General features: G+C 40.8%; 11 protein-coding genes across 11 annotated transcripts; 6 read left to right on the top strand and 5 right to left on the bottom strand.

Moving 5' to 3' along the window:
• Positions 1 to 173: 173 nt before the first annotated feature.
• I206_105912 (uncharacterized protein) lies at positions 174 to 1,230 on the bottom strand (the record flags this gene model as incomplete). The annotated part of the gene is made up of 3 exons (XM_019156465.1): positions 174 to 647; positions 734 to 834; positions 900 to 1,230. The coding sequence occupies 3 exons, from the start codon at positions 1,228 to 1,230 to the stop codon at positions 174 to 176; spliced, it is 906 nt and encodes a 301-aa protein (XP_019010267.1).
• A 339-nt stretch (positions 1,231 to 1,569) lies between these two features.
• Positions 1,570 to 7,657, top strand: I206_105911 (uncharacterized protein; the record flags this gene model as incomplete). The annotated part of the gene is made up of 11 exons (XM_019156464.1): positions 1,570 to 1,639; positions 1,699 to 1,790; positions 1,852 to 1,911; positions 1,975 to 2,080; positions 2,150 to 2,319; positions 2,382 to 2,465; positions 2,547 to 3,536; positions 3,600 to 4,144; positions 4,205 to 5,337; positions 5,396 to 6,767; positions 6,820 to 7,657. 11 exons carry the CDS (start codon positions 1,570 to 1,572, stop codon positions 7,655 to 7,657), a joined length of 5,460 nt encoding a protein of 1,819 aa, XP_019010266.1.
• Positions 7,658 to 7,867: 210 nt separating this feature from the next.
• Positions 7,868 to 10,570, bottom strand: I206_105910 (uncharacterized protein; the record flags this gene model as incomplete). The annotated part of the gene is made up of 10 exons (XM_019156463.1): positions 7,868 to 8,118; positions 8,207 to 8,537; positions 8,612 to 8,991; positions 9,046 to 9,259; positions 9,325 to 9,383; positions 9,437 to 9,545; positions 9,622 to 9,812; positions 9,880 to 9,981; positions 10,060 to 10,247; positions 10,371 to 10,570. 10 exons carry the CDS (start codon positions 10,568 to 10,570, stop codon positions 7,868 to 7,870), a joined length of 2,025 nt encoding a protein of 674 aa, XP_019010265.1.
• A 362-nt stretch (positions 10,571 to 10,932) lies between these two features.
• I206_105909 (transcription elongation factor SPT4) lies at positions 10,933 to 11,466 on the top strand (the record flags this gene model as incomplete). The annotated part of the gene is made up of 3 exons (XM_019156462.1): positions 10,933 to 11,052; positions 11,135 to 11,243; positions 11,348 to 11,466. The coding sequence occupies 3 exons, from the start codon at positions 10,933 to 10,935 to the stop codon at positions 11,464 to 11,466; spliced, it is 348 nt and encodes a 115-aa protein (XP_019010264.1).
• A 302-nt stretch (positions 11,467 to 11,768) lies between these two features.
• On the bottom strand, positions 11,769 to 12,909 carry I206_105908 (uncharacterized protein; the record flags this gene model as incomplete). Its single annotated transcript, XM_019156461.1, has 3 exons — positions 11,769 to 11,849; positions 11,916 to 12,140; positions 12,217 to 12,909. 3 exons carry the CDS (start codon positions 12,907 to 12,909, stop codon positions 11,769 to 11,771), a joined length of 999 nt encoding a protein of 332 aa, XP_019010263.1.
• A 620-nt stretch (positions 12,910 to 13,529) lies between these two features.
• Positions 13,530 to 14,718, bottom strand: I206_105907 (uncharacterized protein; the record flags this gene model as incomplete). Its single annotated transcript, XM_019156460.1, has 3 exons — positions 13,530 to 13,778; positions 14,063 to 14,243; positions 14,312 to 14,718. The coding sequence occupies 3 exons, from the start codon at positions 14,716 to 14,718 to the stop codon at positions 13,530 to 13,532; spliced, it is 837 nt and encodes a 278-aa protein (XP_019010262.1).
• A 1,237-nt stretch (positions 14,719 to 15,955) lies between these two features.
• I206_105906 (uncharacterized protein) lies at positions 15,956 to 17,414 on the top strand (the record flags this gene model as incomplete). Its single annotated transcript, XM_019156459.1, has 2 exons — positions 15,956 to 15,995; positions 16,060 to 17,414. 2 exons carry the CDS (start codon positions 15,956 to 15,958, stop codon positions 17,412 to 17,414), a joined length of 1,395 nt encoding a protein of 464 aa, XP_019010261.1.
• Positions 17,415 to 17,801: 387 nt separating this feature from the next.
• I206_105905 (uncharacterized protein) lies at positions 17,802 to 18,756 on the top strand (the record flags this gene model as incomplete). Its single annotated transcript, XM_019156458.1, has 4 exons — positions 17,802 to 17,876; positions 17,957 to 18,285; positions 18,594 to 18,669; positions 18,733 to 18,756. 4 exons carry the CDS (start codon positions 17,802 to 17,804, stop codon positions 18,754 to 18,756), a joined length of 504 nt encoding a protein of 167 aa, XP_019010260.1.
• A 497-nt stretch (positions 18,757 to 19,253) lies between these two features.
• I206_105904 (uncharacterized protein) lies at positions 19,254 to 20,721 on the top strand (the record flags this gene model as incomplete). Its single annotated transcript, XM_019156457.2, has 7 exons — positions 19,254 to 19,594; positions 19,669 to 19,814; positions 19,923 to 20,062; positions 20,116 to 20,207; positions 20,280 to 20,387; positions 20,472 to 20,549; positions 20,625 to 20,721. 7 exons carry the CDS (start codon positions 19,254 to 19,256, stop codon positions 20,719 to 20,721), a joined length of 1,002 nt encoding a protein of 333 aa, XP_019010259.2.
• A 288-nt stretch (positions 20,722 to 21,009) lies between these two features.
• On the bottom strand, positions 21,010 to 23,323 carry I206_105903 (uncharacterized protein; the record flags this gene model as incomplete). The annotated part of the gene is made up of 9 exons (XM_019156456.1): positions 21,010 to 21,237; positions 21,315 to 21,740; positions 21,796 to 21,904; positions 21,961 to 22,155; positions 22,226 to 22,418; positions 22,483 to 22,571; positions 22,629 to 22,741; positions 22,806 to 23,072; positions 23,126 to 23,323. 9 exons carry the CDS (start codon positions 23,321 to 23,323, stop codon positions 21,010 to 21,012), a joined length of 1,818 nt encoding a protein of 605 aa, XP_019010258.1.
• Positions 23,324 to 23,778: 455 nt separating this feature from the next.
• Positions 23,779 to 26,809, top strand: I206_105902 (uncharacterized protein; the record flags this gene model as incomplete). The annotated part of the gene is made up of 8 exons (XM_019156454.2): positions 23,779 to 24,030; positions 24,729 to 25,073; positions 25,136 to 25,252; positions 25,305 to 25,594; positions 25,646 to 25,855; positions 25,921 to 26,321; positions 26,377 to 26,443; positions 26,503 to 26,809. The coding sequence occupies 8 exons, from the start codon at positions 23,779 to 23,781 to the stop codon at positions 26,807 to 26,809; spliced, it is 1,989 nt and encodes a 662-aa protein (XP_019010256.2).
• Positions 26,810 to 27,294: the final 485 nt, after the last annotated feature.

Here is a 27,294-nt window from a genome sequence, read left to right as displayed (position 1 = left end):
CCAATTACAATGCTGTAGTAACTTGTATTTTTGGATAAACTCTTTTTGTGAAGTCTTGTTGTTGAGGAGATTATTATTTCGAGTACTTCCTTATAATTAGATATGCATATTGTGTACCTCGACGACAGCTCAGAAAATCCTCAAAGATTCGTTGTCATGATCCAATTCGTGACTCAAATTTCACTCTTCAAACCTCTTCTCCTTAACCGTATATCAACTTTTCTTCCCGTCGACTGTGTAATTTCCTTTGCTTCCAAATCCACGATAGTGTTGTCTTCCTTCTCATCTTCATCCTGTATCGGGGACTGTTCTTCATTATCTTGTAAAGCTCCAGTACCTCTTAACATTTTTAATCCAATCTTATGACTTTCTTTTCTACCTTTATCTAATTTATCACTATATAAATAAATTAAAATTAAATCTGCAATACCAACTATTAATCCAGTTAAAATACTTAATAATAATGATATTTCATTAGAATATCCTGAACTTGATTTACAAACTAGATAAACTGCAATTGATGAACCAAATATTGAAAATAAAATATTAAGTATTGTTGATATTGTTTTAGATAATTTACGATATTCTGAACCTATTGAAGGTGGTTTATGATTTGGATTTAAGTATGAAGGTATAAATGGATTTACCTATACAAATGAATATCATTATTAATTTTATTTTACTTTGTGATTATAAATTTTTCAAATGAAATGATTTTTTAATAAAATCTCACTTTCTCTGGATTCTCAGCTGCTTTTAACCTTTCCAATTCATTTGGAGGTATATATATTTCCGTTCCTGCTAATAGGCTTATTGATGTAAATTTATTGGGATCTTGAAACAGATATTTTGATGAGTTTTTACAGTCTTTACCAATTTGAAATGCAAAATGAGCTCACCTAAACCCTTTCGTATTAATTGTGTTTTCGCTCCTTCAAGCCCTGCCCAACGAGATAATTTCTCTATCGTCTCGTGAGGTATAGTTAATGGTTTAGGCTGTTCCGTCAGTATCATTTGATTCGAATGACTTTCTCCTTTCGTTTGCGCAATGGGATTTTCATATTCCCTGGAAGTGACATCTTGTACATCTTGTTCAGGTTGATTAGTCTGCTGCTGATCGGTCGTTCGTTTCAATTCCTCTCGTAAGGTTTTCGGTAGATCCACATCTTCGCTTAGTAGATCTTGGATTGTTTCAAGTAAATGAGGTGGTAAGATCAGTAGAGTAGTCATGGTTTCTTGTTGCTCCTCCTTCAGTACCGAAACAGTAATGATTCATATAAGGATCAGCATGTATAGGGTCATAAGCATTTATTTCAACTTTTGCGAAATGACAATCATAATTAATTATAGCGTCATGATCTAGGAACTATATTACGTAATCGATTTATTCCCCTTGAGGGAGCTGATAAAAGTAAACAACCAAGCTGGACGCGACTAGTTTTCTGTTTTTATGGACCTATATGTCTGTTTTGTTCATATTCATCAATATAATATCGTTTCAATTATCTAATTCACATCTACGTCAAGAGAATCAGTAGGTAAGGTACAAATCTTCAATCTGATAGCAAGATGTCCTTTATAGGAGCTGGAGAGCTCGAACATAAAGTTACTCAATTACAACGTCAATTAGATCATAAGGGTAAGTTTTATTTATATTTCGATATGAATTGGGTGTTGACATTTAAGTGATTTTGCTAGATCATGAGTTGAATTCTATAAAGAATGAACAACGTAAAAAGGATGAAGATTTGACTAAAGCTAAAAGAGCAAAAGAAGATGCAGAGTATAAAGTAAGTTGGCTCGAAATTTTGCATGACTTTCCAAGAATTATAAGCTGAGAAATCGGTTCAGTTGAGAGATGAAGCGGAACGTGCGCATCAAGCTGAAAAGACAATGACAACGAAAACAAATGTAATTCTTACCATCGTGTATCATTGTCATTTGAGCTGAAATTAATGTCTAATGGATGTGTAGGAGATAACGCAACTAAAGCTGAAATTATCGAATCTCGAGTCTAGCTTAGATCAAGCAAACGAGAAGTTGAAAAAGGAAGAAAAGGATAATGAAAGAATATCAAATGGTGAGCTTTTTTACTTAGTTCTCTAGAGGGGAAATGGATCTCAACCTAATGAAACATGTGATGTCGTAGCGCTCGATGAAGCTTTGAATAGTGGATCAGATGGTGCATCTCAACAAATCAAATCGTTACAATCCAGGATAAAGCAGCTTGAAGCTAATTTGAAATCCATCGAACAAGAGAAAGAGAAACTGCAGAGTCAAGGACAAGGAAATTCAAATGATCCGTGGGGATCAGGCGAGGTGGGTATACTCCTGAGGCGCGCAATGTTTCGTCAGCTGATCTAGACAACATGTATGCATAGCCCCTTACTCGAAATGAGAGGAACCGTTTGATGGTTCTACAGAATCAAAACGAGAATCTTCGAGAGGAGAATGCACGATTACAAGTAAGCCATGTATCCATAATGTCCCTCGTCCGCTACATGTGAGGTTTATGGCTGACCATAGTGTGTCACACCCTTCATCAGGCATCCGGCGCATCAAGGACATCCTCCTCAACGAATGACATTTTCGGTGCTGCCTCATCACCTTCACGTCCGAAAACCAAAAGACGATCAATGTCTGCATCCGGTCCAGCGCCATCAGAGCTGATAGAACTGGAAAATCAGGTAATGACACTACAAGAACAACTTGCGTTACGCAAGAAAGATCTAGATAAAGCTGTGAATGAGAAATTAGCCTTGGAGATAACGTCGAAGAAGAAAATGCAGAAAATGGAGAGTGATATGGAGGACGTGAAGGAAGAGCTAGACTTCTACAGGCGCAATCAAGACTCCGGATCAAATCTGGAAATCAACAAGCTGAAAAAAGCTATGCAAGTTGAAAACGATAATTTACGAGCTCAGTTAACCGAAAAGACGAACGAGATTGCTGTGAAATCACAGGAGATTCAAGGACTGGAAAAGAGAGTCGAATTGATATCAGCGCTAGAGTCTGATCTGGAGAAAGAACGCAAAGCTCGGATATCGCTCGAACAATTGCCAACTTCTGCTGGACTACCGACAGAATCATTAGCTGCGGAAGAGAAGATCCGGACCCTTGAAGCCGAATTGCTCAAAGTTCGATCAAATAGTACACATACCTCGAAGGGAGATGTGGAGATACGGCAAGTAAAGCGAGAATTGCAAAAGACGTTGAGGGATAAGGAGTATCTCGAAAGTTTAGTGAAGGAAAACGATGAATTATTAGCTGAAAAGGATGAAGAGATTCAACGGATGAGAACTGCTATTCCCGTTCCTGGTTCACCTGTTCTTCATCCAACGGGCGAAAGGACAGAAGAGCTAGAAAACGAGAAGATGGCACTGGAGGATCAGATCCAACAGCAAAAGGACAAGTATGAAGAAGAACTAAAGGTTATCGACTCGCGACTGCAAGACACAATGAACCGACTCGCAGAACTCACCGTCGTTGAACAGCAACTGAGGGCAGAATGCAAACAAGCTCAGAATAAAGTAAATGTAAGTTGATTTATTCGACCGTAAAGCTCGTGAAGACGAGTAGAAGCTGACATGATTGCACAGATTGCCAATATCGAACGGGATGACATCAACAGTCAACTTCAGGAATTAAACGCAGAAATGTGTGCTAGAAAGGATGAATACGAGATCCTGTCCTTGCAAGCGCAACAACTTCGGGCCGATCTTGGTCAAGCTCGAGAGATGAATTTGGCATCAAGGCAACAAATCGATCAGCTCCGAGAACAGCTCGATACAACGCAGAAATCCCTCGTCGAGAAAGAGAAAATCATTGACGATCTCGAATCGCAACGGAACGAGCTTGCAATCACAGCGTCTACCAGACAGCATGACGATGCAGAGTATGCTGAATTGGAGGAGAAATTCAAAGCCGCCGAAAGGGACCTGATTGGAGCACAAGCCGATTTGGTCACGATGGAAAAGCAAAAAGCTCAAATGGAAAAGAAAGTCGAAATCTCAAATATTCAAAGCGAAGCAGCTGCTCAGCAGATGAAGGATCTTACCGCGAATTTGGCTGCTGTTGAAGCGCAAATGGAAGAGAGTGAAGTACGGGCGAAGGCTTCGTCGAAGGAGAAGGACGACACTGTCAGGTGAGTATTTTCTGGTTTTGTGTGCTAGTCCTACCTCAATAAGCTGACGTCCTGTAACAGAGTGTTGACAGATCAACTTGATGATTTGAAAGCGGAGCTCAGTGCTCTGCAGATCGAATTGGACGACAGGAATACTGAGCTAGCCGCGTCAAGAGCATCCCACGACGAGGTTGAAGGTCGATTCGAAGAAGCTGTCAAATCTCTCAACGAGGTCCAAGGCAGATTGGGTGACATGGAAAATGCTCAGGCTGATCGATCGACAGAGAGCGAAGCCAGAGAGAAAGACGAAGAGCTGTTCCACCTCAAAGAATTGAAAGACCGACTTGCGCAAGAACTGAACAATGCGAGGGAACAACACGAGAAAGAGTTGACCGCAACAACCTCCAAGCAAGAACAAGATCTTCTCGAAACACAGACTCGTATACAAGAATTGGAAAAACATGTCGAACGACTTCAATCGGCTTTATCAGCTGCCCATGATGCCAAGAAAGCGGGGGCTATTAGCGATAACGAAGCCTTACACCGTATGGAGCAAAAGATATCACAATTACGATCTGAACGAGACGATCTACGACATAATCTTTCGTTTGTCCAGAACGAAAGACACTTCGCTATTCGTGCTGCTACTTCCGACAAAGAATCTGCTATAGAAGATGTCAAGAGGATGAAAGAAGCGCTCAAACAGAGCAATTTAGTACGTGAGAAATTACAAGCGGAGTTGGACGTTGTGAACGAGAGTCGTTCGGCAGGCAGAGAGGCCAATGATGCGGAGAATGCGGAAATGTCTGATCGAATCACGAGTCTTGAAAGTGCATTAGCCGATCAAGCAGATAAAGTCAAATCACTCGAACTGGCTTTACAGAACAAAGCAGGAACGCTCTCGAGCTTACGCAGTCAACTGTTATCCTCGGAATCGCGCGCAGAAGGCTTACAGAAGGAATTATTGGAAATGATTCACCATGTTGGACAGACGGCCAAACTTTCCGAACCCCCTCGACCTCCTTCCTCATTCAGTGAGAACAATGATCTTCCTACAGATTTAGTGCCAACACTCAATAACGGTAGTGGCGAGAGGACCCGAAGAACTTCCTTGGGTCACATGAGATCTAGATCTAACGTCTCTGTCTCGGCTAATACTTTGCAGAACCTCAATATGGAAAGACAATTGCAAGCTAGGATTGGGAGACGCGATGGTAAGTCACAAGGCTTCTGTCATGAGCTGTTATAGCTAAATTGAGGCAATTATCATAGCTCGAATTGCTGAACTTACTCACGATCTGGAAAAGGCTAATCTCAATTTGACGCTTGCCAAAGAAGCTCAAGAGGAGACCCTTGAGGAGATTTCAGAGCTCGTAGAAGCAAAAGACCGACTTCAAAGGCAGCTTAGACAAAACCAAACGGTTCAAGAAGAAGACCCTGAGGTTCTCCGAAATCTTGTCTTGTCTCTGGTGATTTATCGACAAAGTCATCAATCCTCTCAAATGAGACATGGCGTTGCCGTGGATGCTCTTAGCAAAACTCGGATTGCAGCTGGCAAACTACGAGCATCAATTACAGAACATGAATACAAAGCTTCGGAGAGTGCCCAACGGATCCATGATATGGAGCAAGAAAGGTCCACCTTAGAAAGGCAAATCAAAGCTATTCAAGAGGAAGAAGCCAGATCCAGAACGGGACTGAAGGAAGCTCAAGAAGCAATAGAAGCTCTGCAAACTCGCATCAATACTCATGAAGCTGCCAGTGCGTCTGCCAACGAGGAAGCGCAGATCTTATCTGCCATCGAAGCTCAAGTCGCTGAGAAAGAAGAACGAATCATTGCCCTAAATGCTCAAAATACAGAATATACTGCTCGGGTAGGAGTGCTTGAGAAAGAATTGATCGAGTTGAGCCGATCGAAAGATGAGAAAATAGCGGAGCTCGGCACCAAGGTCGATGAGCTGGAGAGCGTTCTTCGAGATGTAACCCAGAAAGTTCAGAGTCTAGAAGCTGAGAAAGCAGGACTCATTGAGGAGATTAGCGCTGCTGAACGAGCCCTTGAAGAGGGTACGCAGGAATCTGCTCTGGAGAAAGACAGATTCGAGTCTACAAATCACGAATTGACGATCCGAATACAGGAGCTCAAGGAACAGCTCAACGCCAAGGTCAACGAATTGACCGAGGGGCTTGAGAAGTCTGAATCCTTGGAAACGAAACTGAGAGTCGCCGAGGCTCGAGAAACGGAATTAGTAGCCTCTGCTGAGGCAGATAAGGTGGTCATGGATGGACTACGACAGGAATTACAAAACCTCAAGCAAAGTGCCGAAGGGGAATCTCAAGCCGTAATTATATTGAAAGAGGAATTGATTACCTTAAAGGGCTCTACGAAAATCGCTGAGCAGGACAAACAAGCCTTGGCAAGGGAAATCACTGAACTGAAGGACGTCATCTCGTCGAAAGATAACGTACAAGAGTCAAGCAGAAAGCGACTTGATGAGACCATAATTGAACTTCAAGCAGCCAAGGAAGCAAGAATAGTAGTCGAAGATATGATATCTGAGATCAAAGGCGAATTAGAACGTTCCGAAGGAGCTAAGCGATCTGCCGAGAATAGTCTAAAAGAGGCTCAGATCAAATTGGACGAGCTGTAAGTCTCATAGTGTCACTAGTAAGGGACATTCAGCTGATTGTATGGGTAGCTCGGCACAAATCGAATCAACCAGGCAAGAACTTGCCGGGTCGCGCGAACAGTCAGAGATGGCTAAGACAGCTTCAGATGAACAACAAGTAGAGTTAGAAAGACTGGTATCCGAAAATACGGAACTAAAGGTTCAACTTGTGACAGCTCAATCCCAAATTGCCCCGAAGACTGACGTGGATGAAGGAATGATCAACGATCTCAAAGAAAGGATCGAGCAGCTCGAGTCTTCTCTAACACAAAAGACGGAAGAGGTGGACGAAGCTGATGATCGAACTAGAGAAGCGTTCAAGGCGAATGCCAAACTGGAAAAGAAATTGGGTAAATTACAAAGACAGTTGGAAACTGCTCAAGTTGAAAAGAATACAGCATTAAACAAATTAGCTACTCAACCTATCATAGCTCCACCTCCCCAACCAATCTCTCAAGTCAATTCAGCTCCAACAACGAAACAAAGAGTAGTATCTGCACCGTCACCTGCTAACATCCAAACGCAACGAACACCATTGTCTTCTGTAAACATTTTCAAACCTACACCTAATTCTAATCCCAATTCCAATCTTGAAGAAAATACCAATGCAAATGCGAAGATTGGGCATAAAAGACATAGAGAAGATGAACCTATCAAATCAATTGGAACTGAAGCTATTTTACAAACTCCAGATATGACGAAACCTATAATTAAAACCCAATCTGTATCACCTAATAAAACTAATAAATCCAGTTTTACTCCACAAAGAGGATTGCATACTCAGAGTCAACAGCAAAATTTAGATATAGGTAAACAAAGACCTGCTTTCCCTTTACCACCAACAAGAAGCGTTTTCCAACCCCGATAAGTAATTATAGTAATTTATTGAATTGTAAATAAACATCTGGACTTTTTTGGTAAAATTTCATTCATGTACCTTATGAGGACGACACGATTTTTTTTCTTAGATATATATATTACGATTTTTATAAATGTGCATGAATAGACATTTAATGTTATGCGATATACAACTTTGTATACATTTGAGTTTGTATTTGTATTTGATTTTGATTTTGATTTACCTCTTTTTGTTATTTTGAGGTACACTTTGTTTATTACCTACACTTAAAACCATATGAGCTTCACCTGTTTTTTGTTGTCTTCTTGAAAATGCATCTGTCATTCCTAATGGAGTATCAGTTGCACTTGAAGTAAGTTGTTTACGTTCTTCTGCAATTTTCTTTAAACGTTTTTCAGTTTTCATTCTACCTGAAGTTTTACCGTGAAATTTATGTGAAAGTGATTTCCATGCTTCTTTAGGTGTCATAGCTATAATATAAAGTAATGAATATTAATTTTCATCTTAAAATTGTTGAATTTCAATTTAAAAAAAGGAGGAATAAAAGATAAAACTTACTTCTTCCAAATTCATCAGTATAAACAATATTAACATCAGGTTTATAAGTCTTATAATTATCTAAAGCATCTCTTGCTTCTTGTTGTTCTCTCATTCTATTTTCAAATTCTCTTTGAGCTTGATCTTTATTTCCACCTCTTGACATTATTCTTTCATATTCTCTTTGTGCGGTTCTTCTTCTATGATCTGCTAACCAAAGATCTTTTTCTTTTTGTATTCTTTCTCTTTCTTTATCCGCATCTGTTGTAGCTTTTATTGCACCTTGATTACGTAGCATTGATAAAATACCTGCTACACCATTTCCAATTACAGGTTCAGATTCAGTCGGTACCTACGCCCAACATTAAAGGTATTAGCGAAACGATATTGAAGTTATACGGATCGCTTAGCTGGGATTTCACTCACCCCCTGTTCCTCATTCTTTATAGTTTCTATCTCTTGCATTTGCTTATCGATCTTCAACCTATACTCATCTAATGATAAACCTTCTCTAGCAGCCATTTCAGCCAGAGCCTCATCTTCTTCGTCTTCAGACATCTCTTCGTCCTCGTCCATTTCGCCTTCTTCGGCACGTTCAACCTTAACTACAACGGGTTGTTCTGGTTGACGTGAGGTGGATGGTCCAGGGGAAGAAACACGTTCTTTCTTCACCGGTGCAGCAAGTGATTCGAGTGTGACATTTCTTACAAACTCGGAAGTATCATCAAAAGTTATCCGGCCATCTTCATCACCATCAGCTCCATCCACCGGTAAAGCAGCTTCGTCTTCTTGTTTCTGTTGCGTAACTACACAAAAGGTCAGCTCAAATCGGACAACTCCTCGGAACATCCCGATCTCACTCTGCGCAGCCAGATCCTCCACTTTTACTTTGGGCTTCTTCTTCGCATTCTCTCGCCTTGATCTCGCCAAAGCAGCTTGAAGATCATCGTCATCCACCAGATTATCCGGCCCGTCCGCAACAACCCTTCTTGTAAAAGTGGGTTCCCCATCAACTTGCATGTCGTCCTCATCCCCGTCTTCCGCTTTCCGGGTTGATCGTTTTGCCTTCTTTTTCTACCAGTCCAACCAAGGGTGTCAGCTGCAAGTCGACATACCGATCCACATACAAAGAAGCTCACCTTTGGCTTCTTGAATCCCTTTTCCCCTTCCTTCGCATAGTCCGAAACGTCAAACTCCTCTGTTGATCCGAATTATCAGTCATGTTCTCACATTTTTCAGCTCTCAACTTACTTGTATAATCTAGATTCAGCTTGATCTTCGTTGCAGGAGCAGAGCCCATCTCGGTGTCATCGTCAACGATCTTCATCTTCTTTTCTACCGGCGCACCAAGTCGGAAACCCTGTTAACAAAGACAATTAGTAAAACTTCCACAATGACAACGATTTTATATTCAACATGGGTGATACGGCACTTACCTCTGATTTAGCCTTTCCAGACGAGAATTCATCGTCATATTTCCCCAATATATCGGCTTTGACACCAATCCTATCTTCGTCGAATTCTTCATCATCGTATCCTGTATATTGTTCCGCTGCCTTCCTCTTTCGCTCTTTTGCAGCTCTTATAGCTGCATCATCAACTAAGTTTACGTTCTGCAATTCGTCCTCTATACATGTGCAATTTACCATCAGCTGTAGATCGAAATGCAAACAAGAAGCCGTAGATGTACTTACCATCACCTTCCAATATCCGACCATCTTTAAGCGTCAAGATCACGTCTTCTCCTTCTTGAAATTCGTCAACATCGTGACCAACTTTCAATCCACTCAGATCACCTATGAACGACAAGAGGTTAGCTCGATTTCCATGAATATGACATTGTTGAGGATTTAAGAGAGATAACCGATACTCACGTTCATCGTAGATAGCTTTATCAGCTTCTTCCATCTCTTTGGCTCTTTTAGCTAATTCAGCCGCACGTATTTTCTCCCTTTTTTTCTGTTGCTTTATCCAAGATTTGGCATCCAACTTATCATCTTCATTCGATATACCGAGAGTTTTCCCTTTCAGCTTGGCATTAAGTGCTGATCGATTTCGGGATCTGTTAAACCATAAATATCAATTCTATTCTGTATGTATACTGCAATTTTGAAAAAAAGTATGAATACTGTATCTTCAACAGAAAATACGCAACATTGAAGGGTATGATGAGATATAGACTTACTTTTCTATACGTTCTTTTAAATCTTTTTCTTCTTTTTCTTTCCTCATGTCTTCTCTTCGTTGAGCATAGTTCGCTTCTGCTTCAGCATCTTTGTCAACTGGGACTTCTTCCCCATCAACAGGAGCAGCTGTTGATAAGCCTAATTGCTCTCGAAGCTTGATAGCTTCTTCTATTGTCAGTGATTCTTGATTCATTGACATTTTGCTTCAATTTTGTATGCCTGAGTCGGCTTTTGTATAACAGAAATTGGCAAAGTGAACAAGTAAAGTATGAACTACATTACAGTTAATTGACTTAATCTTTAATGGGAATTAGATGTTATGACAACAAGTTGGGTGGCAAATCCAGAATGAATGGTACAGTGAACGGTAATTCGGTAATTAGCCGAAAGTGGCAATAACTCAAGCCTTTGGATCATTACTTTCAAGGTTATTGTCGTTAATGTTGATCTATTTGATATCAATACACTCAGCAACATTGCGTCTCACTCAATCACCCAACGTTCAATTTCTCGACTGAACCCTAGATCAATCGAACCATAAGCTGAATACAGACTTACAAAATGCCACCAAAAGGAGGATCAAGAAAAACTGAATTACGGGCTTGTCTGATATGTTCAGTACTTCAATCTACAAATGATTTTCTGACTCAAGGCTGTCCGAATTGCGAAGAGATCTTAGAGGTCAGTTAATCTCGACTAGACACATTCAGCGTAATTATTTCTTGGCAAACATCAGGCTGATCTCAGTATGTTCTAAAAATAGATGAGAGGATCAGCAGAAAGAGTAGCTGAATGTACTAGTGTAACGTATGATGGGATGATAGCTATGATGGAACCTTCTGAAAGTTGGGTAGCTAGATGGCAGCGTATAGGTGAGTTTCAATTGTCCCTCATGCAGAAAAGAGTTATCTTGCCGTAATGCAATGTAGGCAATAGTTCAGATGGAATGATTTGCTGATAGATTGATGATTTTTAGATAAAAGGATGAGAGGAATTTACGCTGTTCGAGTGACTGGACGACCACCTGCCGATGTGATAGAAGCTATAGAATCTAGAGGTGGTGTGTATAGACCGAGGGATGCAGTGGAGGATTAGTTATGTATCATAATTCTTCAGAACAAATTAATCGAATCGACATTGGTCGAAAAATCAATATATCTCGTAACCCTCAGCAGCATCGCCAACGCATCACTTGTATAATCATTGTACCACATATAAATAATGAAGAAACTAATGAATAATCTCCCAAGAATCCAAGAAACGGCGACTATTCAATGTACAGCGAGTTGCAGCGTTGTGACTGCTGTGCGCGAATCAAAATACACTAATTCATTTATATTAAGCTACAATATGCTTCTCCTAGTTACAATCATCTAGTTGTCTGTTTGCGAATTCTTTTAGACATGCGTAGCGAGTGGTGCCTCGGCTGTACCACTGCCGTACTTCTTGACTGGTTCTTTGGTAGCGTTCTCATCGCCCTGCAAAAGAAGATAAATTAGATCAGCAAGTACATTCGAGACCCGTGACAAACTTGAAAAGCTCACCTTGAAGTACTTGACATTCTTGTCTGACATCAATTTCATAACGATATCAGCTTGAGTTTTCTTGAATGTGAATCCAAATCCTTCGTGAGAATAATCTTTCTCGTTAGCTTGATCTTTGTGGTATAGGATCAAAGGGAAATCTGAATCTTTAGTTGCTGGATCTAAAACGATAGATACGAGAGCATTGATAGTTGCTTTTTTGGGAATAAGGTGGAAAGACCATCTCTATAATCAATAAAGAAGAAATCGATCAACAATACTGAATAAAATCACATGGATAATGTATTGCGAAAAGTCTCACCTGTTTGTTCTTGAATTGAATTAAAGTATCATCATTTTTAACAATTTCATAACCTAAATTTTCACTTGCAGGGAATAATTTAGGTAAACCAAACCATTGACCTGCCATTTTATATCTATCATTTGCATAAACAAATTGATCATCATATACACATGCAGGTGCATATCTTGCAACTCTTTCAATTGTTGGTTGACAAGAATAAAGTGCAATTACATCATCAATTAATTTTTGTCTATTAGGTGATAATGGAATTGATTTTGAAGGATTTGGTTCCATATCTTCTGTTGGTAAAGTTTGACGTGGTTCAACTGATTCTCCTGTTACACCACTTGCTGCATTTCTAGTATCAATTATAATTTGTGGAATTTCTTCTGAATTTGTAGTAGACATTTTGGAATGTTCTTCTTGTTCTGTATTTTTATTAAATAAAGATAATCTTCTAGTTTGACGTTGAATTGATTGAACTAATGAAGTACGTCTCTTAAAACTATAATTTTGTTCTAATGGATTAGAACTTTGAATATGATTCTTTATGGATGAAGATGAAGATGTAGTGGATATTGGATGAGCAAGTGGTGGAAGTAATAATAAAGAAATTTGAGATCTAGGTAATAAAGGTCTTGATGATGTTATAGTATTTGTATTACTCGTAAGATGTGATGGAATTGTGGATACAGATCGACGAGATGACATCAGTTTTTTCTGTTTTGTTTTTTTTTGGAATCGATGACCTAATATCTAATTCAAAACAATAAAGGGCACACGTGAAACTTTTCTTTCAAATGTGAATCGGTGAAATGATTTTGGTCTTTTTGCAAAGGGATACTTGTCAATTGTTGGAGTATAACATTTGATCTGAATTATATATCCCTTCATTTGATACAATCGACCAATCTCCCTCGACTCGAATAACAATCTTTACATCGACATCGACGATGAACATCAAGTAAATAACGATCGCACATCAAAGCCTACGGCAATAACATAAGAGACCTGTATCTCATTTATTAAGTGGTTCAATTCCCGTTATCGCAATGTAAATAAACAATGAAGATCGGTTTGTATAGATCGCAACGTCATCGAAATTCGGATCAAAAGTAAAAATCCTTATCGATCGGAAATTGATTTGCGATAATCGCCAGGCACGAACCCATCTGGTTTGCCGGACATCAAAGTTACGCGTCTGTGTTGGCCGGTCATAACTCGCGGAATATCATGCTCTCGGTTGACCTTGTTTTAGGATGCAATATGCTTCCTGTCTCCTGTTTGAGATACAGCGTATTTTGCTTAGGCGTATAATGCATCAAACTCCTTTACATGTACATTGAAGAAACCTCGCCCACACCTCTGTGTAAACCCTTCACTCTACCCATGCCGGGCGCAGCATAAGGCTCATCGTCATCCTCTGTCCATGGCCTACCAGCTTGTCCTAGATCGTCACTCAGGGAGGAAGAGACAGCTTGAAGTGCGGAGGACATTTGAGAAGATGACAGTGAAGATAATGGCAGTGGAAGGAGGATTGTCTTTGGTTGTAGGATTGATGATGTGGAAGGATGAGATGCCTATTAACGAGAGGCGTTAGCCATCAAACGTACTCGTACACCTATCTCCCCAGATCCATTGGTGAGTATATGATTGGTGTCCTGCTCATTGTCTGATTCTACAATACTTAAGCCGGTTTCACAATTCCTACACTGGCTCTGTTCTTCCATTAACCCTTTGTGGTCTTAATTTGTGCTTTTCCAACGCGCAACGCTACCACCGGAGCTCCCCGTACCTGACCCCATCACTCACTCGGTAGAGCGATTGAACACTTAGCGACATTGGAAGAGGAGAACAAACTCACCAGTGAGACTATACCGCCCGCTATGCCGGTCAGGTAATTAGGAGCATCAAATCCCCTAATCCCATCAATAATCTCAGCACTGCTTGTAGACAATATACGAGTAGGCGGCTGAGTGTTTCGTTCTGATTGTTCAAGTGAGGAAGGAATATACATTGAAGGGACATAGGATGTTATAATAATCCTGGCAAATCACATATTTGTATAAGCTCAAAGCAGGAAAGTATAAACGTAATTCATATCGGAACATACCACTTTTTAGCTTTCACTTTTTCTATTAAAGCCTTGATTAATTCCCAAATTTCTTCGTGATTTAAATCACTTTCTTCCAATGAGATGATACTGATTTTCTCACTTCGACTTCGATACACATGTCCAGTAATTTTCTGACCAATCTTGACATTTCCAATTCGTTGAGCGTGAGTTAATCTCGTTGTACATTTCCCAGATTGTCCAATTCCAGTGATTACTTCATTTAATTCCTGACCGTCTATACCATCTATTGATACTTGTAGATCATTGTTGAGTCTAATCTTAGGTTTCGAAGATTCTCCCTCATTGTAATTCGGATAATTTCCTTGACCTTCTTCATCTGATGAATCTGATTCGAGAAGATATCGAGGAGGTGGTGCTGTGAGAGAGGATAGTGGATCGTTCATATTTCCATGCTATGCTTGGGTGAGTATATTCGATTGATGGGAAATTCTGTTACTGACATATTTACAGGTTGAAAAGAGTACCACAGTACAAGGGGTGATGAAGCGTTGTGGAGGTTCGGTACAATCTCGTAAGACTCCAGCCTGATGTGGCATTATGATTTGATGATGAGATTTTCAATGTTTCCTGCTTATGTCGCTGGATCTCTGCATCCTTTTGCGTTAACTTGCTAAATCACACTTTGAGCAATCGTTTATCATACGCTCAGATAGACAGGACCCGCCATCAATTCGTTGGACTTTTTGCTGAAAATGGCTAGTGACGCTATCGGGGCAGCTTTCGCCTAATGGGGTGTCATACTGATTGTAACCAATTGATAACTTCTTTCTTCAAACACAATTGATGGTGCTCATGCATCTTGCGCGTATTCTGAGTTAGTCTTACTAATGTTCAGCTTAATCAAGCGACCTTGGTAGTCCTCAAATGACATCTGAAGGTAAGGTTGACAAAAGATAAGTTAGAGACTTCCGTGTTCGAATATGGAGTTATATTGAGCGTGGTGTTATGGGGTCCTTTGGCACAAATTGGTGATCATTCAACTTGTCCAGTCAACTAAACTTTGATCATGCGGCTGTATATGAATACTAACATGTCAATCAATTCATTATTTCATCAATTCTTTCTTTTCACAACCTAAACGTTTTGTATCTATTCCTTCGCTCCTCAGTTTGTATACAATCCTCGTTTGATCGATCTTCTTATATAATCCATCCGACCTACTGTATCATAAACCCTTCTGAGGTTGTGATTAATTTAGCCTCTCCTTTAAAGTATCATTCTATCGCCTTGTACTAGGTCTCATATCCATTCCCGGTCATAATGCCCTTGTTGAAAAGACCTGTTCGTAAGTGCTTCACAATCCATACCGACAGATCCATCCCTTCTGCCTTAACACACTAGTCCACACTCCGTTTCTGTTTGTTCTCAGATATAACGTCAGCTCACCTGTTTTCTCAGGAACTTATCCCTTCCTCCTGTATCTTCTGTGTTGTTTATTTCCTTACATCGCAGTGTGAGTACCTCCTCATCACCAACAGGCAGTCTTCGCTGATATCGACACCCTTTGTCAGTAAGAAGGCTGGATGTGAGTTGTCCTCATAGCCAAATTCAATTGGAATCGTAGATAACGAAGCGGGGAAAACAGATGATACTGATCACCTCAATGACCGAGTGGTGAGAATGCTGTGTCTAGGCTTGTTTCTACCTCTATATTTCCCCGGTAAGCTTTGGTCCCCTTGACGGGAACCATTTGCGTAGGAATGACTGACCATCACTATATTCAGGTGTATTCGCGGGAATGTACTTTGTGTATAAACGTCCTTTTTTCTTGTGGCCTCCCGATCCACCGTCGCCAACTCCGTTCCCAAGCCCATCAAACGATCCGATAGCGAATGCGGAGTCGCAAAGTTACGCAGCAATGGCCTCATGTGCGGTGAAACTGGGTCCGAGACGACGAAATGGTAACGGAGTGAAGGCCAGTCAGGAAGTACCTCGGCCCGCCCCGGTGCCATATGTACCCAATCCTGGAGAACACATACTCAGAACCCCAACGACTAACGATGTACCTCCGGTTCCGCCGTCTCCTGAACAGACCACCCTCCCAAGGACTGACTATGTACCCCCGGATCCGCCCTCTCTTGAGCGGACTCTCCTGCCTAGCTCACCTCAACCGACTCCTCCTGAGGGAAGTCCCGTTTCAAATACACCTGAAACGGCCCCGATCTCCTTGTCGAGCGAACAGCGAATGCTATCCTCTCCACATGGTCCGAGTCCTCTTGGTCCTGGATCTCGACCTCAAACCCGTCATCAAGAGCTCACTCCCCCTAGCCAGATTTCCAGTCGGGTGCCCGATCCACCTACATCAGACCCTGCATCTTTGTCACGATCGCTCTCCTATACTTCTGGTCATGAAGACGTATTACAGACTCCGTATCATAGCTCGGAGAACCATAAAGTACAAGGAGGTTTACCCGCGGGAAGCCCTCCTCCCGCTTACAGCCATCCCAACATCAATCAATCTCCTTCGGTTGCCGATCAGCCTTATTATACGCTCCCACAACGCTCTCGCAGGGTGAAACCGACTGATCAGCAGCTCAGATTCGCATCTCGAGATGACATTGAACTTCTGACTTTCCCCATCCCTCATCCTGCGCCTGCGCCCCGATCTGCGTCTTCGACACAGACTGGGCTTCAGCCCTCGCCTTTACCCCGAGACGTGGTCACGTCTGACCCGGACCTTTCTTTCAGTCGTTCGCCCTCATTCAACTCATTACAACCTCCTGCTCCCGTCCCGTCTAATCTCTCCCCACCTATGCCTAGCCGGCATCCGCTTGCTCCCCTACCTAGCTCTATGCCGTTTGGTCCGGCTGCTCCTGCCCCCGTACCAGAGAAACGCGGCCCAGCAATACCAGAAGCTAAAGAAAGGTCACCCCAAAGTGCATCCAGACCGCACTGGTCGCAAGAGCAATATCTGAAGGAATATGATGAGGAGCAAGCCCGAAGAGCTAGAGCTATAGAAGCTCTGAGCGTAACCAATGCACAAGCAAACGAAGAGCATCAAGCGACCGGACATCCGGAGGCAAGAGAAGAGAAATCGCAAAATAAGGGGAAGATGACCGGAACCAAGCGCAAGAGGTAGCGACCATGGTACGAGTATGATTATACTTAGCGTTGCTTTGTGCCCATAAATATAGAAGAAACATGGAAGTAGCCTTGTGATCTGATATTTAATTTTTGTGTTGTAGTCTAACAGCAATTGTACCTGCTCGTAGAGTCTTCACATGTTCCAATGCATCGCTGTCCCATGTACATCCTCTAGTGAGGCTTGAATTCGAAGGTTATTATCACGGTAAAATCGGCTGCCACAAGAGCCGATAACTTAGTTGAGTCAACGGGATCAAATAATGCGTGAGGTGTTATTGACCGTTCATTCCGAGCTTCCGATACAACTTGAGTACATGAGAAATGTATGATCTCATTTGAATTTAACAATATAACTTGAAATAGATAAGTGAAAATAGGCAAAATGGGAGCAGCACAATCTTCTCAAAATGTTCAAGATCAAGTAATACTTCCAAATGAACCAACAACTTCGGTTGAGGTGAGTAAATTTCTATTCTCTCGATGGGGAAAAAAAGGAGGGGGAATTTGCTGAATTTTGTGATATTTGGGAAAATTTAGTTTTCACCTTCTTTAATTTCTAGATTATCTTCTTCTTCTTCAAATGATAAATCGGATAATCAAACAACTAATACTACAGATGAAAAAATAAAAAAAAGATTAGAAATTGAAATTGAAAATTTAAGATTAAAAGAAAATGAAATTTTAACAAAAATAAATAAAGAATTAGAAAAAGAAAATTTAAATAAAGAAAAACCTGGAATGTCTTCTGAAATTTTAAGTAAAGATATTGAACAAATTAAATTAAAAGTTGAAAGATTAAATCAAAATAAATTTAATGAAGGTAAAGGAATTTCTGATGCTAGGAAACAAGTTATTGGATGTTATTTGTGAGTTTCATCATTTCGAAATATTGTTTTTTTATATCCCTAGCTTCTATATCGTATCTTTTGAGATCATTATCTTAATCATTAAGAGGAGAAGAGGAGATATGAAGTGAGATCTCAAATTAGAGGCGGATGATGGATATTGTGATGGAACAAAGGATAAGCAGAATCAAGCGCTTCTAAATCCATTTTATGGTATATGGGGGTTACTTGGGTATAGCCTCAGTATGAAGTAATATGGACCGATATAACATGGAAGTGCTTTCATACATTATACATTCAGCTGACTCGACTTCTTCTTTTTTTTATAGAAACAACCCAGATAAACCACTTGATTGTTGGAAACAAGTCGAGAATTTCAAAACGGAAGTTGCCAAACTCGAGCAAGTAAGTTAAATAGATCTTTCCTTCTTTGTTTCCATATTATACGCTTACATATCTCTATACCAGGCATTCGTAAAATCTCTTCAATAGATAGAAAGGAAAAATATGCACATCGTGATTTAATTGACTCCTGGACACAGATGATTTCCCTTTTTACTGATTGCTAAAGTATCGTAAATCGCGCACAGCAATGTGGAACAAAGAAAATTATGTTGGTGATCCCTTCTTGAACGACTCCGGCTCATTTTCAGACAACAAAGACTCCAATGCTGATCTGCTCCTCGATGATCCCTGGTGTCAAGTATAAAGGAGTTGTCTTCCATCACGTCAAAGGGAAGAGGTTTGCCACTCGACTAGTTTCGACGTAGAGTTGGCTTAAAATACCATAGATAGCTATTCGATTGTCAAGTCAAATAGCAGAGCTGGTTACTTGTTATACTGATATAACGCCACTTTACCAGATTATTCACATACTAATTCATTTATTTTGCGTCAGTCAATTATACGATCGATTGAAATTGGTCAATTACAACAAATACTTCGTTAACACTAGACTCTCTATTGAACTGCTAACTCCCCGATTGAATATGAAGAAAACTATCGGCTCGATGGTATTAATCGATACCAATCCACCAAGATTCAATTTTAAGAATATCAATTCTACTAATACAGACATTAACCAACTAAACAAGGATAAAAAGGAAACAAATATTAAACCTAAGTTAACAGATCCAGATCCAGGAAATCAAGCTACATTATTATTTTTTCCAATTTTTGCTTCATTTTTATTAATTTTATTAAGTAATTTATCAACTCCAATTATGAAAGGATTAAATATTATGACTTTCAAATTTAATTATAAAGGTGAAAATATTAATTTGAATTTAGGTAATTGGGGATGGTGTTTAAATGGAATGAAAGATTTTGAGTAAGTTTTTTTTTCAAATTTTAAATGAATTCCTGAAAATATAATAAAAATTAATAAAATTAATTTAATTTAAGTAATACATGTTCGAATTTTCGTGGATTCAATTTAAATTTCTCTTCAACTTTTGAACAATTACCAGAAAACTTAAAAGGTTTGAAAGAAATTTCGAATATTATTAAAGGAGATTATTTAATCGCCAATGGAGTGATGCATATTTTCGGTAAGTTCAAAAAAAAACCAAATTAATTGTTAATGGATTTTTTTCGAAAAAATATAATTTTCCTATTTTAATTGATTTTGGTCTTTTTTCTTTTCTTTTTTGCGATAGCCACTTTGTTCGTATGGCTTACACTTAATTGGACATTGGCATCTTCTGGTTCTTGGAATGCTAGAGAAACTCGTGCGTATAATTGGACAAGATGGGCTTTTATACTTTCAGGATATAGTTCTTTATTTATCTTAATTGCCGTAAGTAAATTGTACTACTTTTAAGATAGGTTAAAATTGACTTTTATCAATAGTGGTCATTTGATATTGGAATGTTGACTAAAATTCAATCTAAAAAAAGAGAAATCCAAATTGATGGAATAAATTCAATATCTATTATACCTGGGTAAATTTTAATTTTCAATCTCATCATCGAAAAAAAATTGAAACTAATTTAAGGGGATAACATTTTTAATAGACCTGCAATTTATATGAATTTATTTTCATTCCTCCTTTGTCTTGGATCTTTCATCGTAAGAATGACTTGGAGTAGATATAAACCTAGACCAGGATGGACTTTAAAAGGGTAAGTCAGGAACGGTTTTTTGATGCATCATTACAAGAGATACATTTTACAAGATAGTTCCTAATGATCCATATGAACTTATAGGAATTCCGATTTCCATATTGAAGTTCTCCCACCACAATCAGCCGCTTTATCACCCAATGATGATCTACCACCTACTTGGTAAGTAATCTTTCTTTTGACTTTGGTGATTCCGACTGGGTTCTTAGAAATTCCAATGTTAATCACAAGCACTAGGGAATCGCTACATGTGTCGAATGATCAAATTCAAATCGATGAGAAACCTCCTGTTCTTCAACATAACTCAGTTGATCAACGTGGATTCAGCGTCTAACACCATGGGTTGCTTGATCAATATTCGTAAATGATCAAATCACAACATCGACCTACTGTTTTGTCGTCAGCATAAAACATACCTCATGTATACAATTTAATTATATTGCTTTTTGAACATTCACGAACATGCATTGATATCGTCCGCACAGAATCCGCTTTCGAACGATTATCATAAGTCTTTTAATTTGCGACAAGCTCTCAAAGTTATATTCGCAATATGCCAAACATCTCGTATGCTAGCATAGCACAAAATAAATAGTACACTCGATAACGACTCCTCTTGCGTCTAAAACTTGAATTTCTCCGCTTTCTCTTTACCTTTCTTATCATCTTTCCTTGCTCTCTTTTTCATTTCTCCAGCCATAACATCATCAAATCCACTTCTATCTGCATCTGCTCCTGGTACGTATACTTTAGAAGATTGTGATCTTGATGCTTCATATTTCGCTTTAAGTTGTTCTTGAGTTAAATCTTCATCTTCAGATATTGAAATTTCTACATCTCCTACTTTTCGCTAAAATTCACCAAAACGAAATAAAATTAGTCAAAAAATATCCTGCTTATAAATGAAAATTTATGACGAGGACTTACTTTCTTTCCACCATCTTCAGCACCAAGAACAGCTGGTCCACCAGATCTACTAGCACTTGAAACATCATATGCAGTTGATGAACCCATAAATCCTCTACTTGAAGTTTCACGTTCCGGTATAACATGATATAATTCTCTTGGACCAGTAGGAACATCCTCACTTTCCGCTCTTGTATTCTTTCTTAAATCAATGAAATCAGGAGTTTCCAAACCACCAGGAACAGTTGATACGACAGAATTGTATCCTGATGGAGTTGCTAATCCGGATGGCGTTTGTAAGCCATCTGCAGGTGCATGTCCTGTAGTAGGTACTGCTTCTTCTTCACCATCTTCTTCCTCTTCTTCTTCTTCATCAGATTCCTCTTCTGATTCTTCATCCATCTGTTCAATCTCTCCCCAAAGTGTCCTATCGATTTGATCTTGGTTCTATAGCAAGAATTTTGTCAGCTAATGCTCTCCGAACAAGAAGCGTTTGGCTTACCGCTATCTCCGCACCCTGCATCACACCGAATACATCTCCATAAAGTGGTCGATTGAAATCATCCATAGGTGGTTTACCCCATCCTCCAGGATGGAAACCCCATTGAGCGCTATACACGATATCATCAGTCTGATTGTCCGTACGTATATTTGGCAACCAACTTACCCAGGTGGAATGGGAGCATTTAAACCTTTGATTCGTAAATTTGGATAACTTGGAGGTGGTCCGAAACGTTGCATAGCGATCAACCAAGGGGGAGGTGCTAATGGTGGAATCGATAGTGCTTCAATCAATTCATCAGACAACTCTCCAGGTTTTTTCGTTCTTAGATCAGTCTCTAATTCTTTTCCTTCATAATACCTAACAAGACCGCCGAATTCGCATTAGCTTGAACCCAACATATTCTGGTTACTAGGGGAGGCTGACTCACGCTTCACCGAATCTACTCATACTAGGTTTTGTCTGAAATTTGAAAAAGGCATCATGTAACTTTTGATAATCGATATCAATCTTTCCCATCTTTGGTTGTACTCTCTCCCTTGTCTTCTGACGTAACGTTTGTTCCGACTCTTTGGCTTTGATAGCATCTCGTTGCTCTCCGATACCTGTTTCCGCAATCCAGGCTGCATTCAAAATGGAATGATCAGTGCTTATAATCAATCTGCATAAATAAGACAGTACACTTACGCGGTAGTAAGTACGGTGGTTTCTCTATACCCCTCTTTCCAGCCAGGTAATCTCTCTTCGCATTCCAATGAGAAGGTACCGGTACAGTGCTATTTAGAATCATGTCAACGACGGGCTCTTGTAATGTATTGCAGTATGGAACTCACTTTCTATACGATTTCAGATTAACTAATGTTCTAGGATCCCGAGCATCACAATCAAACCATTCTACGACTTCAGGTCGATCCACCAATTGTTTCAACTCTGCTACCGTTAGTTTCTGTGATGGAAAGATTTTCGTGTTAGTCTTCAATCATAAGCATAGCGTATAGACGCCCACTCACAGCAGCTTTCCTTCTTTCTCTCCTGGTCAAACCCTCTTGATCCAATGCACGTTGAGCAGCTCTCTGCACATCCTCCTCATCATCATCTTCATCATCCGAATAATATACTTCTCCTTTGGCTGGTCCAGCACTTTGTCCGTTCTCTATCAAATCGCCATCTTGACCTTGAAATTTAGATAAAATTGATGAGAAAGCTGCGTACGCAGGATCGGAAGGGTCAAATTCAATATCTACAGATGTCGCTGCCGTACTGGTTGAAGTAACGGACTATCATAAATGTATCAGCTTGCTTCCCTGTCCATGAGGTGGAAGAAGCCCACTTCAACATCACTCTCTGTATCTGTCGGTGTTTCACTTGCCGAAGCAGAATCATTCCCATTCTTCCCTATTCCTGCTGCTGCTTTTTGTTTTGCCTTCAACCTTTTTAAAGCTCCTCTGGATTTCACTGAAGATGATTTGACGGATCCATGACCATTCGCCGAAATTCCATTTGGTTGGATTGCTACTGGCGCAGGCATTTTTGATGTGATTCGAACCTATCGAAACCTAAATTCGACTTGTTGGCAGCATATGTATCATTGCAACATGAATTAAGCTGGTCCAAGGGTGTATTTCTAATTCTCGCTGTAGAGAGGAGGCGAACGAAGTTTCGTTTAGGTGCGCGAGTCCAGGAGCAAGGGTTGGCTGTTTCGACAAAGGCGCGCATAGTGATATTACCTAAATCTTGCCACTCAACTGACTCGTGATCTAGTACTCTTCCTTCAAGCTTGTCTCTTCCATCTAGACATACAGCATACATTTCTTTGTTCTCATCATTCTTTATATCTCTGGAGCACTCGCATCTAGCTACTCGCCTTTCGACTACACCAGTGATCGTTAGATTGGCTAATTATTGGAGATCATCGCATCATCAGTATCCCTCATCCACCTCGGCCTTCCTTCTTATCCTTCTACTCCCCACATACACAGCACAATGTCCGCCTTCCAGCAAGCGCTCGCCAATTTCAACAACACCAACCAACAAGATAATGCCTCTTCATCCTCATCTTCTGTCTCTATAAGAGGAACGGCTAATGGGGCTCCCTCTGGTAGAGGCTTAGTATCTGCGCTCCGAGGAGCAGGTATATCTAGAGAACAAGGAATGGAGCTTGACGGCACCAATAATGGAGGCAGAGTAGGTAGAGGAGGTAGAAGAGGTGCTAGATCTGCGGGGCCTCTTGATCAAGTAAGTGCCATTGCTCTCATCCTTCAATAAGGCTCGGGGGAGGTAGGTGTCAAATAATATCGTCAATCTCTTACTACCTAATTCGACTTGTGGAGGCTGGGTACTTGATCACACGATGCCGGCGCTGCAGCATCTGCCACCCGCCATTTGTGATGACTAGTCGCCTATGCCAAAGCGATTCGACGGTGGTTAGAAGCACTGGGATGGTCAATGTCATAGGCATAAGCCCAACTCAACGTGATCTGTATTACCAAGTCACAAAGGATACATCGTATCCTTGCATTGCAAATCTCATAACCTGTAGAGGCTTCGACTAGCGTTCTTTTGTATGACATTTCGACGATTGTTTGGGCTCCCTTCATGTCACGAAAACAGTCAAGTCGGTGTTCAGCAAGGTTTTTAGACATATGTTCTCCAAGGTTGTTAGAATGCTTTGCCATCCTTGCCTATCTATAGTGCACTTGCGGGAACGAGTTTTATGACGGACTACGATGCACCCTCGAGCCTCTTCCGCCGTTGAACTTAGAGCAGGAAATATGCTCACTTTTTCGGATTACCCCTTTTCTACAACTGACCGAACCACCTACAATCGTATTTCCCGTCGACCACCCAATATCACAACTAATACATCCTATGTTCCTTATATACCCTCTCCGCTTCGATTTAATCGGACTCAACATCGATTACGGCATAACCAGACCGGACGACACGGACCTGCTAACAATGCAAACAACAAGCCATATCAAAAACCCGGTTCATTAGCTGCTCGAATGGGACCTGCGGGGTCTCCCAGCAGTATTCACAATAATAATAATAATAGCAACAATAACAGTAACAACAACAGAGGCGGTCGTCCCACACGCAATCCTATCAATGGGAGAAACCCTGCAGGTACACCGCCTGTTATAAGACAATTGCAAACAATGAGTGGAAAAGCTGAAAGAGATCATTCAAAATCGGAACTCACTAAGAAACTCCACGGTGAAGAGATGAAAGATTGGATCAGAAAACGAGTGATAGCCGAAGGTGTGCTCGATATGTCGGTGAGTATCTCAAAGTCCAAGCTCGCAACCAATATGATAGACCAACTCATACCAACCGGTAGAACCTACCAAACGATCCATGGCTCAAAGAGAACGGCATTTTGCCGCCAGGTCATCCAAATGCCCCAAACAATGCCGGAACAGTATTTTGGAGAATAATAGAAGATGTAGTACAAAAGGTAATCGGGCTCAGTCTACTCTAGCAGATCTACTCGCTGATGCCTTCCTCAGGGCGCTGGAATTACAATACATACCCTCAGTCTAGCCAACAACAATCTCGATCACTTATCTCAATTATCGAAGCTTCCGCTCACCTTGCCGGACATCCGAGCGCTTGATTTGAGCGGTAATCCCATCAGAAGTATCAACGAGCTTGACCACCTTCGAGCAGCTGGCGAGAAGAAAGGAAAAGCGAACGCTGGTGCAGGAAGTCTGAAAAGTCTTGTGGAGATCAAGTTGAACGATTCACCGTTCAGGGAAAAGATGCTCCAACAACCGGATGGTCCGAACATATATAAGCAGTAGGTGCTGCAGGTATGCTCTGTCCTATAATCCACTGACAATGTTGACAGCGATATCCTGCGACGCTTCCCTGGTCTGCGAATACTGGACGGTGTGGAGCTGGAGAGAATTGTTCTACCAATCGATAGAAAACCTAAAGTCCGTCTCACCGACGAGCAAAAAGCCGCCTTTGTCGCCAAACCCTTTGCCTTCCCCTGTGATGTGCAGACTGGATTCGGCGAAGAAGGCGTCAAAGAACCCGCTATGCAGTTTTGTGCGAAGTATGTCCCTGTTAATCCTGGCAGCAAGCTCTACATGAAGCATCATTGACTTCTGTCTGATTCAGATTTTTCACACTATTTGATACCGATCGAAATGCCGTCATTACGGGTTATGCACCTAACGCCCTTATATCCATCTCAGCAAACACGCTGCCCTCAAGATCGGCAAATCAAGTCGAAGTTCAGAAGACCCGATCGAATCGACCTCAACCAGTCTCATTTGAATCTTGGACCAACCTACCCAGCCGAAATTTCTTCCGAGGTACCACAACCATCAAAGCTCGTATGGATAGTTTACATAATCCTTCGGACCCAGAAAGATTGCTCAGATGGTGGAACAAAGCTGTGCCCCGAACGAAACATCCTTTAGCCGATCCCTCCAAGTGGTGCTTTGATACATGGGTATTAGATGGCGAAGGCGAAGGTACGAAATTGTGTTTGATGATTGAAGGAGAATTCGAAGAATGTAAGTCGGTCTTCAGCTATGGCGAGGAAGAGCAACACTGACATTTCGATCATAGTGCCATCGGGAACTTTCCGATCTTTTTCTCGAACTTTTATTCTCACCCCTGCTCCTCAAGGTTCACCGTAAGTCATCTGTCACAATCTGACTGAATTATTAGGCTTATACCATTGTTGCATTGCAGAGCCGCCAATGCAGGTTGGCCTGCAGTGATTTTGTCAGACATGATGACAGTCCACTCATACCTTGGTACATCCGCTTTCGACGAGTACGGTCGGTCACTGGCAAGTCACGGCGTCATCATACAAACACCTCAAGTACCGCTACCCTCAAGCGATAATGATGCGCTCATCACTCAACTGAGTCAGCGAACTGGGATGAACTCGCAATTTTCGATATTGTGCTTGGAACAAAACGGTTGGATTTTCGACGCTGCTTTAAAGAACTTTGAGGAGATCAAAGGCACGATTCCACCTGAAGCCTTTGTTTGATCGTTTATAGAATTAAGTCGTCACTAGCAGCCGGTCATGGGGGATGAGACTACTTAGGAAGTTCGGTTTACGTGCGCTTTTATCTTTGTTTTCTGTTTTATTTTTTGCGTTCAGTCGCATATTTTTCTCATTCATTATTTTCATCGATAAATCGGTAATCAAAAATTACCAAATTTATATCTTTGTTCGACACTATATTTTTGTGTCTCTGTTTCCCGCCTCCGGTGTCACATAGTACAATTTTCTATCAAGATCGTGGAAGAAACAATCACAATTGCAAACCGAGAAACCGAATTCCCTACAACTCAAAAACGAAAAAGGTTACACTCGGGATTCTTGTTCACCACATCATCTTTCACCCATGTGTCCATCACCCGAAACACAAAACTTCAGTCAATGCATCAGGATTATAGGACCTACATGAGCGCTTTTGGTGCTTTGACTCCCATGTTCAGTTGATGCTTTCATCCTTCCTTTCCCCCGTA

This window comes from Kwoniella pini, chromosome 8 (assembly GCF_000512605.2).
Source record: "Kwoniella pini CBS 10737 chromosome 8, complete sequence".
NCBI lineage: Eukaryota > Fungi > Basidiomycota > Tremellomycetes > Tremellales > Cryptococcaceae > Kwoniella > Kwoniella pini.
Note: the sequence above shows the minus strand (reverse complement) of the source record. Positions and strands in the feature narration are given on the sequence as shown.